General features: G+C 48.7%; 1 protein-coding gene across 1 annotated transcript; it reads right to left on the bottom strand.

Annotated features, from left to right (window-relative positions):
- Positions 1 to 510: 510 nt before the first annotated feature.
- On the bottom strand, positions 511 to 11,700 carry R3hdml (R3H domain containing like). Its single transcript, XM_020173158.2, has 5 exons — positions 11,440 to 11,700; positions 8,816 to 8,934; positions 7,024 to 7,156; positions 3,672 to 3,787; positions 511 to 643 (listed from the first exon to the last, which is right to left on the bottom strand). The coding sequence occupies exons 1-5, from the start codon at positions 11,698 to 11,700 to the stop codon at positions 511 to 513; spliced, it is 762 nt and encodes a 253-aa protein (XP_020028747.2).
- Positions 11,701 to 16,476: the final 4,776 nt, after the last annotated feature.

Genomic DNA, 16,476 nt, shown 5'->3' with positions numbered 1-16,476 from the left:
TAAGCAGTGCGATTTAGGGGGAGATGTCCACAAGCGAATTTCAGCATTTTTTTCCAAGTTTGGACCTGAAATGTGCCCAACTCTGGAGGGAACCACCAGTCTTCATTGGCTGCCCAGGTTGGTCGTATTGGATGGATAAGGTGGATTTCATAAAAGCTTTTCATTGGATGGACAGTCTTGGATTTGGAGCCTAAGGGTCACAAAAGCAAGCTGCTGGTAGTGTCCCTGCAGGCCTGGATCTCTGAGAATGGAGCAAATTAAAGATACAGGTCTCCCCAGAGGCCAGAGAAAAGAAAGAGGTCACTAAAGGAAAGAAGAAAGACAAAGAGGTCTCTTTCTCCTGGCACATGTTGTACATTTAGGAAAGAAATCTAGAAGTGAAATCTTGATCTGTGGAATGAGCCCAATTCCTGTCCTTAGGGGGGAAAAATTATTTATGCATCCTGGTTTTGGGGAGGGATCCTTCTGGGGTCAGGCCCAGCTGAAGATGCCCCAGAGCGCTGGGAGAGTTCAGATCCACAGCAGCCGGTTGGATTTGAGCCCCAAGAAGCACATGTTGCTGTTGCAGTTGCCTTGGTAACTTGGGGGGCAGGAGGAGCAAGGCTTCCCCATCTTGTAAGGTGCCTGGCCGATCCAGTTGCCCCTGGAAGAGAAAAGGCATCCAGGGAAACAAGGTTAGGGAACAAAAGAGCATTAGGGGAGCAAGCTAACCCAAATTCCAGGTCTCAGCACTCTGGTTCACTGTGACCTTAGGCAAGTCACCCCTGCAAGCCTTGCTTTCCTCATCTGCAACATCTCCCTACACACGGAGATGCTTCGAAGATCAAACGGAGCCCTGTGCGCATGTGCCCAGCATCCTGTCTGGCTTAGCAGTGACCTCCTACAAGGACCGGTTTTTTATTCCTCTGTTCCCCTGGAGGAGCTAGATCTGAGCTCTTGTCCCAGGTTCTGGTCCTGAGTTCTGATCCCGGTGACAGGCTGAGCCACCTTATTTCTCAAAATTTATCCCAAATCCATGCCCCCTGTTCCAGGATTAATCCTCTCAGGAGACCACCACCTTTTGGGGAATGGAGGATGGGGAATTACTGCTTAATGGTTAGAGTTGCTCTTTGGACGGATGAAAAAGCTTTGAAAATAAATGGTGATGGCTGCAAACATCGTGATTGTAAGTAACCACTGAGTTGTACACTTCAAATAACTAAATGGCATATTTTATGTTATTTATATTTTACACCATTTTTCAAATTTAATAATGCAATATACCAAATCCACTGCTTTGAGTGGCATATGAATTATATTTTTAAAAAATAAAAAGATTGCTACTTTCCCACTCTAAAACTTTTAAAGACTTCCCTTTGTCTCTGCAGGAGCTGCATGCTTGTTATGTAAAGGGTCAGACAGTCCCTGTGATGCAAAAGCAACTGGAGAGAAAGTGCAAAGAAGTGGTGTGGCTGTGTTTCATTAAAACTTTATTTACAAAAACAGGCAGCAGATCGAATTTGGCCACAGGCAGTAGTTTGAGAATTCCTGGCTTATTGAACCCCATCAACAGCTGTCAATCCAGTATTCTAGAGTGGACCCACCTTCCACACTTCTTCCCACACTCTCCTCCATCCCGGCCCGTGAATGTCTCTGTTCCTGCTCAAAGGCTATAGTCATCCCCAGCTCCTGCTCAGGGCCGCCTCATTATCTCACCACTAGCCTGTCATATTCGTCATCTTTACACGTCCCAAGGCTTATTTCTCACACCTTAAGTGAACTCTCTTCATGGCCAGAAATGGAATCTCTTTTTTCCCCTCCAAAAGTGATTGCTGAATGACCATCAGCAAAGTCATTCAAAGTACTCAGAAAAGTATGCACTTGGGCTTCCTAACAGGATTCTTTCACTCATTCATTCACCGTTCATTCAATCATTCGGATACGGATAGCTATACAGAGAGATTCCTAGCATTGCTTCCATGCACAGGTGTTGTATTGGGTATTTTTGAGGCAGGGTCACTCCAGCTATTTGCCCTGGCTGGCTTCAAACCTCGATCCTCCTGATCTCTGCCTCCTGAGTAGCTAGGATTACAGGCGTGAGCCACTGGCACCTGGTTCACATTTGATTCTTAAATCCTGTGAGCTGGTGATATTAACTCTGAGAGAGGAGGTTGAGACCCGAAGAGAAATGACTTCTTGCCCTAGCATGCACTTGGTAGAGCTGGACTCAAGCCTAGATCTGGTAATAACAAGAACCAACAAGTAGTCCCCACTCGTTCTGAGCCCAGGGGGTCACTTGGTTAGCTCACTTCATTCTCTCAGCAATTCTGTTTCACTTCTGTTTTGTAGATGAAAAAAACAAGCATGGAGAGGTTCAAACTCTGGCAGTCTAAAAACCTTAACAAATTATTGTTGTTTGTTGACATATCAACAAACACATTGGAACAGGCCCTTAAACTATTTGTAATGGGATTTGGTTTCTTATAGTTCTCTGTCAGATAAAGCTGGGACAATATGACACTTTGTCAACAGATGTCACCTTCTAACAAATAACACATATCTTAGAATTAGAGTTTATATTCTGACTACCAGTGACTTCAGGAACCCCAGGATATTATAACAGAAAGGACAAATACTTGGGTTACAAACAGCTCTGCTGCTTATTGCTTTGAGACTTTTGGTACATTCCTTAAACTCCCGGAGCCTCAATTTCCATCCCTCCCTCCCTTCCCCCCTTCTTCCATCCCTTCCTCCCTCCAGATTCCCTTCCTCCCTCCCTTCCTCCCTCCCCTCCTTCCTTTTATGAGGCAGGTTCTGGCTATGTAATCCAGGATGGCCTCAAACTCAAAATCCTCCTTCTGAGTGCTCGGATAACAGGTATGTGCCATCATACCTTGCTTCTCAGTTCCTTAACCTATAAAACGGACAATATTTCTGACAGTCCTTCAATTTTCCTTTCCTTCTTTCTTTCTTTTATTTATTTTGTAGTGCTGGAGATTAAAGCCAGTGCCTCACACATGCCAGGCCAGCTGTTCTACCACTGAGCCACGCTTCCACCCCCTTTTTTCTCTTAAATGAGAAATACTTATAAAGTGGGAGTATTTTGTGAATGATCAAGGGCTGAGAATCAAATGTGAATATTAAGGTGTAATTTTAAAATTCTAAATTTCATGTTGACTGAGGATTCGTTCTTGTTTTTTATGGGACTCTGTATGCTATATGGGAACTTTGGTTCCCCTAGCCCTATTCCTCCAAGCTGACTGGCGAGTGTGGATGGAGCTGAGCAGGCTGCTGTCTCCCTGCTGCCTTTCCTCTGGCATTTGCCTGCCTGTGGGATCCTGGGATTAGTTGGCCGGGCTGGCACGGCCCTTGCCCTTGTGAGAAGAGGCTGTGTGCATCCAGTGTTGCCTGGCACCGGTGCAGAGGTCTAATTTATAGTGAAATATTAGCAAGCCCAGTGATGGGCAGGTGGCTGTCTAGGCCACATTCCCCACTGTCATCAGTGACACTGACTTCACCTGGGTCCATCCTGACACTGTGGTAGAGAGTGGATTACTTACTGACTGACTGTGCGCACTGGTGCGATACAGAGGGAACATAAATGAAGGAAGGACACCTCATGGGTCTCTCTGTCCTTGAGTTCTTGGGACCCAGCCTCCCTCCCCAGGGCCCCGTGCCTGGTGTGCACTTACTTGATAGCGTAGTTGCAGACCAGGTACACTGCCCGGTGCCAGGTGCTGCCCCCCACGTCGATGCTGCTGCAGGTGTGCAGGGCACAGCCCAGCCGACTGGAGGATGCCCACACCATCTGAGGAAGCATAGAGACAGTGGGCTGAGGACTCAGGCGGCCAGGGTCCTCAGGTCACATGGTCCCTGGGCTTGCTTCCAGGTGAGTGCATTCGGTGAGGTCTTCCTGGAGAAGGCGGTCTGCCTGTCCCAAGGGCGGGGGGGGGGGGTACGACACTACAGGCATTTATGCTGTACTAGAATGTTTTCCAAGTTTTAAAAATTAAAAAAACCCTACAGTCAACAGTAAGTAATAGATTTCATACTGTGACTCAGTACACACACAATTGGAATTAAAGTTTTATGAACTGGAGCTGGGATGTCACTCAGTGGTAGAGTGTGTTCTTAGCATGAGCCCAGAACCATGCACAAAATTGTTCTGTGAACCAGTAGTTACCTGGATCATGTGGGATATAAGCATTCTATTTGTTTTTAGTTCTCATAGTGATCAACCTTTGAAAATCATCGTGTTGGATGTGAAACACAGACACTGGAGTCAAACCCGCTTGAATCCGCATCTGAGTATCACCTGCTGAGTGACTTTGGCTAAATCTCACCCTCTTTGTGCCTCAGTTCTTCATTAGTAATATGGAGACAATGTATCTCCTGGGAAGCTAGAAAGCTCATTTGGTTTAGGCGTTACATTTTGTAAAGGACCTCAAATTCATAGTTTTATTTATTTTTGTTTTTTTTTAAGACAGCATCTTGCTATGTAGCCCAGGTGGGTTTTAAACTTGTGATCCTCCTGCCTCTGCCACCTGAAGGCTGGGATGCCCTCTATGCCACTTCAAATTTAGATTTTGTTTTTATTGTTTACTTTTTTTTTTTTTGCAGTGCTGGGGCTTGAGCTCAGGGCCTACACCTTGAGCCACTCCGCTAGCTCTTTCTCTGTGAAGGGTTGTTTTTTTTTTGAGATAGGCTCTCATGAACTATTTGCCCTGGCTGGCTTTGAACTGCAGTCCTCCCAATCTCTGCTTCCTGAGTACCTAGGATTACAGGTGTGAGCCACTGGCATGCAGCTTTATTTTATTTATTTATTTTATTGTGCTGGGGGTATATTGTGACATTTACAAAAGTTCTTACGATATGTCAAATATATTACAGTTGAATTCACCCCCATTCTTCTTTATCCCCTCCCTCAAGTTCAGATTTTTTTTCTTTTTTTTTTTTTTTTTGGTAGCAGTGGGGTTTGAACTCAATGACCTCACACTTGCTAGGCAGGTACTCTACCACTTGAGCCACTCCAACAGTGCTCAAATTTAGATTTTGACATTATCTCCAAATGAGTCACTAAGAGACAGACAGGGCTAAAATTCCATACAATTGGAAGTTTCTGTCCTATTACTTGAATTGCATTATATATATATATATATATATATATATATATATATATATATAGTATATATATATATTTTTTTAAGTTTTAAAAATTTTTTATTTTAACAGTACTGGAGTTTAAGAATTCAGGGCCTATACTTTGAGCCACTCCACCAGCTCTTTTTTTGTGTGATGGGTTTTCTTTGAGATAGGGTCTTGCAAAACTATTTGCCTGGGCTGGCTTTGAACCGTGATCCTCCTGATCTCTGCCTCCTGAGTAGCTGGAATTACAGGAGTGAGCCACTGTTGCTGGGCTTGCATTATATTTTATGCATAATAATGCTGACATATTCAATATTAGCACTCAAAATCTACTATCATTTTTAGAATCTTTCTTTGACATTTCTTTCTTTTGTCTTTTTTTTTTTTAAGATAGTGGGAGCAGAGGGCTGGTGGAAAGGCTTAAGTTGGTAGAGTGTGGGGAGCAGAGTATGAGAAGTCTATGAGAACTTGACACAAGCACAGCTGTGCTCAATGACCTATAGGCTGAGTTTGGCAGGGCCCCAGCCTTGGAAGAGAGCGAGAAGGCAAAATGCAGCACAGCTGCTTTTCCTAAATTGTTTGGTTCAGAGAAAGAAGTAGGAACACAGGTTTCTCTTGTTACAATGTCACATCCCTTCCCAAGAACTGTTGCTCCACCTCCTTGTTTACCACTGAATATAAAAGACTCACTAAAGGAAGACATGGAGGTTTTTTGATGGGGATTTTGATTGGCTGCCGCTGACGCTGCTGCTGGCTGTGTGTCTCCACCAGAGCAGCTTTCTGCATTGAGAACTTTATACATAGGCCTTAGAAAAGCTTAGCTGGGCTGGGAGAATGGTTCAAGTGGTAGAGTGCCTACCTAGCAAGCATGAGGCCCTGAGTTCAAACCCCAGTACTACCAAAAAATTAAAAAATAGAAAAGCTAAGTTAAAGAAAAGCTAAAGAGAATGTGGGACACAGCCAGTCTAAGGACAGAGACTTTAAGAGTTATGCTAATGCAGTTTTTAGACGCGGCTGCTGTTGTGTGTCTGCAAGTCTGAGCACCGAGGCTTTAAAGGGAGCATGGGATGGTGCAAGTCTGATGAGCAAAGACTTTAAGAAAGCTAAGAGAAAACATGGGACAGAGCAAGTCTAAGGAAAGAGACTTTAAAGAATAGAAAAGAAGCAAGATTTTAAAGAAAGACTTTAGAAGTAAGGCCTTAAAGAATAGAGAAGAAAAGAAGTAAGGAAAAGATGAGAATAATAGAGAAAAGAAGCAACAAGGCTGTTGTGCATCTTCATCTGAGTGCCAGCACACCTGGCCTAGCTTTGTCTTCTATGGTTTGTCCTTTCTGCATCTCCCATTGCCCCCAGTTAGGTCAGTATAACAAGGGAGAGAGAGAAAGCTCAGCAGAGTCAAGTGTGGAGCCCTGAGTTCAAACCCCAATATCACCAAAAAAAAAAAAAAGAAAAGAAAAGATAGTGGGAACAGGCTGGGAATATAACTTAGTGGTTGACTGCTTGCCTAGCATATACAATAACCTGTTTTCAATCCCCAGCACTTCACCAAAAAAAAAAAAAAAAAGACAGTAGTAGCTGAGTTGGCAAACAGAAAATGCTCAAGACACTCAGAACAAAACAAGATCCATCTCAATTCAGTGAGGACACAGCACCAGGAGTGTTCACTTATGTAAAAGGAAACTCAACCTGGGAGCCGTGGTGCACCTCTGTAATCCCAGCACTTGGGGCTGAGGCAGGAGACTCTCGAGTCCCAGGTCATTCTAGACTATATAGGGAGAATGCTCTCAGAAAGCAGTCCACAGGCCTGTGCTTTAACTCTCATTTCTGTTCTACTGGATTCTTCCCCATCTGAGGTGTCAGGGTTTGTACCATGTTGCCCTTGGCCCTGACAGAGGGTACCTGGGTGTAGTGAGAACAGACGGGGCCTCTGCAGCGCCAGGGGCAGTGGGGTGTGCAGTCCCTCGGGGCTGGAAACGAGTAATGCCGCTTTTCCTCCGACCAAGATCTCACAAGATCTACCACCGAGCGGAACCTGGGGGGCCGAGAACATGGAAGAAGGTGGGAGGAGGGTGGACGGAAAGTCGCTCTGCCACCAACTTGGGTGAGTCAGTCACTTCCTCTCCCTCACTTCCTGCCATCCTCAATCTGAGAATGAGGACAGTAGTCTTACCTCCAGGCGTGCTCTGAAGATTGTTGAGATGGGCCAGATAGAGAGCTTACCTGCATCTGGCCCACAGCAAGTGCTCAGTGAAGCACCTGTGCTTGTCATTGTCACACAAAGGGCCGGGTGTGAACCGGACACCTCAGACAGAGCGGCTTGGTTTGTAGGAAAGGAAGGCTCCTTCATGCATCTCCAAGGACTATGGGAGCCGGGGAGAAGGCAGACATTTGGGATGTCCACCAGAGTTGCTCTCTGCAGGCCAAAGAGATCTGGTGGGTCCTGGGGATGATGGGAGGAAATCTGGGAGGACTCACTCTTTGGCCACAGGCACCTCTTCTCCATCCTCTACAGTTTTCACTGTGAGCCTCGCCTTCCCTCAGAAGGGGTGGCCACAGAGCAAGGTGGAGTTTTGTGGCCCAGGGGAGGGGACATGACCTTGGGGGAAGACTGTACCACTAATATCAGTTCTGTTAGGCTCCGAGGGACCGTTCATGGCTCCCAAAGCCTGGTGCTGGCCCGACCTGTCAGTGACATGAAGTGTAGGTGAGTCCTGAGTTTCCCCTAGTGCAGGTGCCTGGTCTGACCCTGATCCCAACTTTTACTCTTCCAGAGCCATGACAGACTGGTGGGAAGAGGAAGGTAGTTGTTTATTATTTTTTCATTTGGGGATTTGAACTCAGGGCCCTGCAACTTATCAGGCAGGCACTCTACCAATTGAGCCATGCCCCCAGCCCTTTTTGCTTTAGTTTATTTTTCAGATAGGGTCTTATGCTTTTTGCCTGGGCTGGCCTGGGACCTTGATCCCCATCTCCACTTCCTGAATAGCTGAAATTACAGACATGAGCCACAGCTCATGGTCCATTAGTTTTGTTTTTTTAATCTTTTTATCAAGCAAAATAAAAATATGACAATGGGATGGTAGTCTTGTAAGTGTTTTTTTGAGATTTTACTGGCCTGGTCCAGGTGCTGGGGGCTCACGCCTACAATCCTTGGTACTCAGGAGGCAGAGATCAGGAGGATCATAGTTCAAAGCCAGCCTGGGCAAATAGTTCACAAGACCCTATCTCAAAAACCCAACACAAAAAAGGACTGGTGGAGTGTTTCAAGGTGTAGATCCTGAGTTCAAGCCCCAGTACCGCAAAAAAAAAAAAAAAAAAAAAAGAGAATGAGAGAGATTTTACTGGCCTGTGAAATCCACATGTCTGGAACTAACTGAGCGGGGCCAAAACCATGGTTTTACCTTGGAACCTGAGAGCTGGAATGGTGAGAAAGTCAAGCCAGGAGGATGGGCTCACGATTCTCAGCCTTGGGCCTGGTACATCCACCCACCACCCTCTGTGCCCAGCTCTACTCCCCAAGGCTCTCATCCCTTATCCGTCATGTGACACTTCAGGTCACTCCTCACTGGCCAGCTGAAACCATGCAGGCAGGTATTTGTTCACCCCATTGTTACCTGTCTCTCCTAACTAGAGCAGGCTTGACTTGCATTTGCCGAATGACTGAGTGAGGGACAGGTCAAGGTTCACTCACCGGCCAGAATGGACGGAGAGGTTCTGGCCCACATGTCTCATCAGCTGTGAGGGCCCGTGGGCCCAGATGCACTGGGTGGCCCAGGCCTCAGCAGACCTGGCCAGTCTCTCGTCCCAGACCTGGGGAAAGACAGGCTGTGAACTTCTCCAGGGCAGACACCGTAACCAGCACCACAAGTGTGTGCAGATGGGCTGGTGCCAGGCCTCCTCCCCTTCTTCCCCCATCTGCAACAAGCCCACTTGGTGGATCGCAAAACCGAGCTTAGGCAAGGCCAGGTCAACCAAGTCCACCCCAGAGCTGAGTCTGTGCACACCCAGCTCTGGTCTGAGTCCGCACCAAGGCTCTCAGCTCTGAGTGGGGTCCCAGGGCATTGGTCCAAGAGTTCTTAGCTATCCCTAGACCTGACTGAGCCCAGGGTGAGCAGTAGATAACTGATCTAAAACTTGTGTTAATTTAATTTTTTAAATGGGGAGCCTGGGGGAGTGGTTCATGTGGTAGAGCTCCTGCCTAGCAAGTGTGAGGCCCTGAGTCTGAACCCTAGTAGCTCCAAAAAATAAAAGTTGGGCTTATGTTAGCATTAAAAATTTTAATTCAAAAACATTTTTACCATTTGAAAACATGCACCAAGTCAATATATAAGCTGTCCGTGGCAGGCAAAGTGGACAATGGTTCATCTCTCCTGTGCTGTCCTCGAAGCCACCTTGTACCCCTCCCCCATGAGCCATCACCATGCTTCTTGTGTTTTCTTCCAGAAATACTCTAGACCTGCACCAGCAGATACACAGAGACCCATATGTGTTATCAACAAAAAGCAGAGTGTGTTCTTTCTGCACCTGACCCTCTTCAGTTGGCAAAGTTGCTCCACATCAGTGTCTATAAAATCCCCCTCCTCATCCTTCTTCGTAACTGTGTGATTTTCCAATATCGGAAAAAATACTAGTTCTTGCCAGGCATGGTGGTGCACACCCATAATCCCAGCACTCGGGAGGCTGAGACAGGAGTGTTCGGAGTTTGCAGTCAGCCTAAGCTACATAGCAAGATCCAGTCTCAAAAAACAAACAATATTAGCTCCTTTCCAACTCCGACTCCCTGGATTCTCTGAAGTATTATTTGTTCACTCGACAAATATTGAACAATTTTCCTGGCACTGAAATGAGACATCAAACAAGTCATGAATGATCAGAGTCCTGGGGCAGGGGAGAACGTGTAGTGGGGCCCAACTTTCTTGAAACTTCAGGAGCGAGAAATGCTTAGTCAGCTGGCAGCATGGTTCAAGTGGTAATGTGCTTGTTTAGCAAGCTCAAGGCCCTGAGTTCAAATCCCAGTAATGCCCAAAACAACACAAACATTCCCCAGGGTTATCTGAGAGGAAAGGAGCAAACTGAGGGAAGGAGCTTGCAAAACAACAATTGTGACCTTCTCCAGGGTTCCTAGGGAGACATCTCTACCCACATGCAATAATTAAACACACCTTGGGGTAAGTGCCCCCCAATACCACTGATGCCCAGTAAATGTGTCACTTGTTTCTAAAATGGAGGCCTCATCTATGTGCCAGTCTCTGTGTTAATGGACAAATTAGTCAGACCATGAACAAACAAATGTCACCCCCCACCCCGGGAGCTGCCTGCCATCTGGCTCCTGTCCTTGCTCCTCCCCAACAATGACCTCCTGATGTCTCTCTATTTAGCTTACGGTTGGTGTTCATTTTCTCCCAGCCCCCTTCAGATATAAGCACCCTGAGGGATGGAGTTTTGTCACCCTGAGGCCCGTCCTCAACCTATCCACAAGGCTCAGCCGTGCATGGCTTGAGCAGGAGCTAGAACAAAAGTGAACAGACCATGGCCAGGTTGTTGAGTAGCACACTTGGCCCTTGTCGCCGAGGGAGTCACTGATCCTAAAGAAGTACCTGTGGGGTGGCAGCCTATCTCTCCAAGGTGGCTGGGGACAATGGTCCTGGGGGAGGAGCTGAGTTAAAAAGCAAAGTTCCTTCCTCCACCCTTGAGTCTGGCTTCTGGGGAGCTGGGGTGAGAGACACCAGCCCCGCCTCTTCCAGGGAAGATATCCCGACCCCGCCCCCCCCCCCCCCCCCCCCCCCCCCCCCGGCCTGGTGACTGGCTTTCCTTAGCCTGAGATTCCCCAGGTGCCTGTCTGTCCTCATCGCTCCAGACCCTGCCTCCATGGGCTTCTGGGAATGAATGGTATGGGTGTGTTGGCTAAACCCCTGTGCAGAGAGACAATAGCAAGGAAAGCCCCAGGTGCCCACCCCCTGCTGGTCCTCAGTATACAGCCAAAATTTTCAGACTTAGGTGACAACTACAAAGATCTGCCTTAGAATCCTGGCTGGATGACCTTGGGCAAATTAAATCTCAATTCCTTAATTGGAAAAATGGAGATGAAGGTGCTCCATAAATAGTGTCCCTGTGCCCTGATTCGCTGAGGTTCTGTGTGTTCACCTCGGTTTTCTCATCTGTGAAATGAACTCACTGATTCCTACCCTCTGTGCAGATTCTGGACATCCAGACGCTGACTGATGGGGCCAGGCTGGCAGATGGTCCAACTCTTCAAAGGCACGGTGAGCAGCTGGCGTTATCTGGAAGGGGTGCTGGGTGGGTATGGGAACTCACCATGTACTCCATGTTGGCGGCAGGTGGGTACACGCTGGCTCGGATGTGGTTGTGATAGTCCAGAAGGGCAGTCACGTCTCGGGCAGAGATGTGGCGCTTCCCGCGGTACCGGGGCACCCCCAGGCCACCCAGGGGCTGCACAGCTGTGCCCTTGGCCTGGGCCAGAGCCAGAGTGATTTGGGGCATTATCAAAGCCCCCACTGTTTGGCCTACACAGAGGAGCAGTCCTGCCAGGCCCATGGAGCTGGACAGCAGGGGCATAGCTGGTTGGGGTCGCACGTCTGCCTGGTGCAGTCAGAGCCGCTGCCTGGAAGGGATGGGTGTGAGAGTGCCAAACCCTGAGCGCTGTCCTCAGACACTGCTGGCCCAGAGGATGCTCACCGGGAACTTGGCAGGCACCTCCTGACCCAGCTCTGGTCCAGGTGCCCAGCACTCCCTCCTCCCTCCCCAGTGGACTCAGTGGGTTGGGTGAGGAGAAGAAATGCCCAGACAGTGGCTAAGCCAGACTGGGCCCTGGGGTGGGATGGTGCCACCACTTGAAAGGCAGTCCCTGTCATGCCCTCCCAGGAGACAGACAGCGGTCCCCTCCAGCCAGACACCCTCTCCACCAGTCCTACAAGGCTGGGTGAGCGGATGCCTGTGGAGACAGAACTGGCTTTTCCCAAGGCACCATCAGCCCTTGGGTCCCAGAGAGCCACAACTTTGGGACAGAGAGACAGAACGCATAGCAGAGGAGGACAGAGGCAAAGAAAAGGACATTGAGAAGCAGAGATAAAATAACAGAGGCTGAAAAGGCATCGGGGTAAAAGGAGAGATACAGAAAAAAGGAATGAGAGAGAGAGAGGCAAAAGAAAAAATCTACAACAGAGGAGAAAGAGAGGAAGAGGAGGAGGAGGAGGAGGGAGAAGGAGAAGAAAGGAGAGAGAGAAAAGGCCTGTGGAGACCAGGTAGCAGGCTCCCTGGGGTGCGTACCCAGGACAGGCAGCCCCAGCAGGTGGCAAGAGGTGGCCAAGGAGGCTGGGGACCTCTGCAGACACTCCAGCCGTCCTGGCCGCACAGAGACTTTAACAGTTCCTGGGGAGCTGATGGCATCTGACGCTCCAGCCCCGTGGCCCCCTCCCATTCCCGCCCTGCAGACTGGGACGGGGAGGCCCCGCCTGCCCCTGCCAGCTGATCCCTGGGGCTTTTCTCTCTGCCTTCTTTCCCTGCTGTCCCTGCTTCCACCTGGAGTGCACAGGGCTGGGGCTCAGCTGCCCGGCAGGCAGGGATGTGGCAATCCTGGGTGGACATAACCACACCTCTGAGAGACTCCAGACCTGGAGGCCTCTCTCCGCCCTCTAGACCTGGCATGTTAAGGCCACCTTGCAGGATGGAAGTGTTTTCCCCAGCCTCAGAGTGGGCAAGTAAGTCGCCCCAACTAATGAGTACCTACTACGTGCCAGCACTGAGACCTTCACACACGCAAACTCAGCCACCCTTCAGAGGCAGGTGCTGTATCCCCCTCCCCCCATTCTACAGAAGAAGAAACCGAGTCCCAGAGAAGTGAAGAACCAGCCCAAAGTCAAAAGAGTCAGAACTCAAGTCCAAGTCTGACCCCAGGGTCCTGTCACTGTGTGAAAAATGTGTCACTTTTATAACCAAATCAAATATTGATGCATGGTGGGGGGAAGGCCTAGGTGAATATTCACTAATGATGACATTTAAGCATCATACCATGAGGCGTGACTCTTTAAGTCCACAGCTCTGGGTTCGAATCCCCTTATTCCACTCACTAATTGGGTGTCTTGATCAATGTAGCTTAAGCATTTTGTGCCCTGTGTGCAAAAATGGGAGAACAGTGACTACCTCATCTCACTGTTACGAGGGTAAAAGAATTGTTTGTGGAGTCAGAGCAGGGGCTGGCACACAGGATTGCTCTGTGAGTGTGCGAGGTTGCATGTGTGCCCTTGTGTACTTGTGTATTGTGTCTGCCGGTACACTTAACATGGACATACATATGAGTGCTCGTGTGTCACATGCGTGTGTCCAGGTACATGTATGAGTATGCACATGTCTGTACATGTGTGCATGTGTGTGCTTAAAGCCCCATTGGTCTGAGTTGCTGAAATTCTGGGTTTAGAAAGAGTTCACTTTTCTCCTCTTTGGCTACTTGTGTTCTATGCCAATAACAGGCATTGCTTTTATAATAGGAGGGGCACAGTTACATCAAAAAGGTGCTGTCACTCTCAGCCTCTTCCTCCAGCAACCTCTGAGAACCCCCAGCTGATGGCCCAGCTGGCCGTATGGGGCTGGGACCAAGCCACTCAAGCCAAGTCCTCCTCAGACACATGGAATTCCTGCCCCAGGCAGCGGCCCAGCTCCTCCTCCTCCAAGGCCCAGACACCACAGCTGCCAAAGCACACACCTACCCCTGCAGGAGTGTCTCCTCAGCAGTGTCCCCAGAAGCAACATCCCCAACCTAGATGGTGACTGCTAGGATATTGGGGCACAGGGGACACAGCTGAGAGGGGCTGGTGTCCCCGAGTTCTGCAGGGCTTTCCCACCATGTCAGAAGGGCAAGAGAGACTGACCAGTCTATCCTCATCTCTGCCTGCAGTGTGCCGGGTGTCCTCAGGCAAGTCCTAGTCTGTCTCTGGGCCTTGGATGTCCCACTGAGGAAACTGAACTGAGGGCTGTTCTGAAGACAGCAAGCTGGGATCCTTGGCATACTGGGGCGGATTCTACAGCCCAGGGGAGGCAGACACAGCCTTGGCACTCAGGGACCAAGTTATGCCCAGCCACCTTGGAATGCCTGACACGAACCATCTCACACAGCTGCCCGAGCATTGGTTCAGCACTTAATATCCACAGTCCATGTGGTCCTCATGGCCATCTTGAGGCAGTAACACACCCATTGTACAGGTGAAGACACTGAGACACACCTAAGCCTCAGGGGCTTGTCCCAGGCAAGGAGCTGGTTTGTGTGACAGCTCATGTGCAGAGTGTACCCATGCATGTGGTGCTCTCCTCCCCAGCCCACAACTGTGCACGTACATCAGCACACCGTCCTCACACAGAGCACAGGCTCCCCCGCCCCGAGCCTCTGTAAATACTGTTCACACACTTAATCACGAGGAGTACATAGGAGCTAGGCATGTCACCTTCTGTCACGAGCGCCCAGCACCGTTCTCAGCTCATCTAACCTTTGGAAAAGCCCTATCATCACCACCACCCCATTTTCATATACATGGAGAAACTGGGGCCACACCTCCAGTTGTGGCAAAGGCTAATGGACACCCCATTGCTATCTTCTCACAGGGACAGACAGATGTGAAAGGTACAGCCTGCAGCTCGGCCACACAGACAAAATCACTACCTCCACCCTACGTGTTCGCACATCTTCCAGGAGCCTAGGAAATCACACTGGGGGCCCTCCTTCCTGCTCCCCCATGGACAAAGGCTGGTCCCAGTTTCCCTGTGGCAGGTTTTCAGTGGATAAAGGTAATTAGGGGTGAGTCAGGCAGTGGTGGCTCACTCCTGTAATCCTAGTTACTGAGGGGGTAGAGATCGGGAGGATCACGGTTTGAAGCCAACCCCTGGCAAATAGTTTGTGAGACCCTATTTCGAAAAAACCCATCACAAAAAAGGGCGGGTGGAGTGCCTTAAGTGGTAAAAGCACCTACCTAGCAAGAGTGAGGTCCAGAGTTCAAACACCAGTACTACAAAATAATAAAATAATAATAATTAGGAGTGGCCCAAATTAAGGGCTGTTAATCTCACCTTAGAGCAAGCACATTTTTCTGGCTCCTGGATTCTGCTCCACTGGGTTCAGCTACCACCCCATCCTCATCCCCACTGGGATTCTCTCTGGGCTTGGGCAGAGGAGCTGCTCTTGAGGTATTACAGCCTGGTGGGCAGCAGCACAGGCTCTGGATCCTGGCGGCCCCATGGCTTACGAGCTGTGTGACCATCGGCAAGCTACTCAACCTTTCCGTGCCTCAGTTTCCTCATCTATAAGAGGACTCATGGCATCATGAAGAGGACAAAATGAGTTAGTACATCTTAGACACTTGACACAAAGCCTGGCAAAAACAAGCAGCCAATAAATAATAAAAGCTAATAATAACAACAGTCAACATTTATATAGAAATACGGACACCAGGCCCTAAAAGCGTTCACATGCTCTCCCTTACCTCATCCCGTCTTCATGGGTTTCCCATCCTGCAGAGGAGGAAGTGGAAACTCAGAGAAGGTGAGACATTTGCCCAAGTTCACACAGCTATTTCCAGTGGAAACCAGATTCCGTGCCAGGTCTCCCTGACTTGGACCCAGAGTTGTTTTTTCCCCCAGAGAAGTTTTTTTTTTCTTTTTTTGGCTGCACTGGGGTTCAATTCAAGGCTTTGTGCTTGCTAGCAGGTACTCTGCCACTTGAGCCACTCTGTCAGGCCTTTCTGCTCTGGTCATTGTGGAGATGGAGTCTTGCTTTTTTTTCCTCAGGCTGGTCTAGACTGCCATCCTCCAATTTGTGCTTCCCTGTGTAGCTGGAATGACAGGCGTGCACCACGATGCCCAGCCATTGGTTGAAATGGGGTCTCTTGAACTTTTTTTTTTGCCAGGGCTGGCTTTCAACCTTAATCTTCCCAATCTTTGCCTCCCAAGTAGCTAGCATTACAGGCTTGAGCCACCATGCCCAGCTGCAAAGTTGTTTTTGAGAGGAGACTGTGGGGCAGAAGCTTAGTGCTTGAGGGAGGAGACAGAGAAGGCTGGAAGGTCCTTAGAGTTGATCTAGGTCACCCCCTCATTTGCCAGTTGAGGAAAGAGGTTCAGAGAGGCTAAGTAACTTGTCTAAGGACACACAGGAACTGGCAGGCTCAGGGCTTCAACTCAGATCTATGTTGCTCCAAGTACAAGTGGGATGAAGGTTAGTCCTTAGAAACTTAAAAGCTATAGATTGTTCTATGGCTAAGACTACATACTACCATCTAAAGATGTGCCCTTGAGTGATAAAGCTATAAAGAAACATGAAAAGAAATGCTATAAAATGCTATAGAAGTACAA

Source organism: Castor canadensis, chromosome 5 (genome assembly GCF_047511655.1).
Source record: "Castor canadensis chromosome 5, mCasCan1.hap1v2, whole genome shotgun sequence".
NCBI lineage: Eukaryota > Metazoa > Chordata > Mammalia > Rodentia > Castoridae > Castor > Castor canadensis.
Note: the sequence above shows the minus strand (reverse complement) of the source record. Positions and strands in the feature narration are given on the sequence as shown.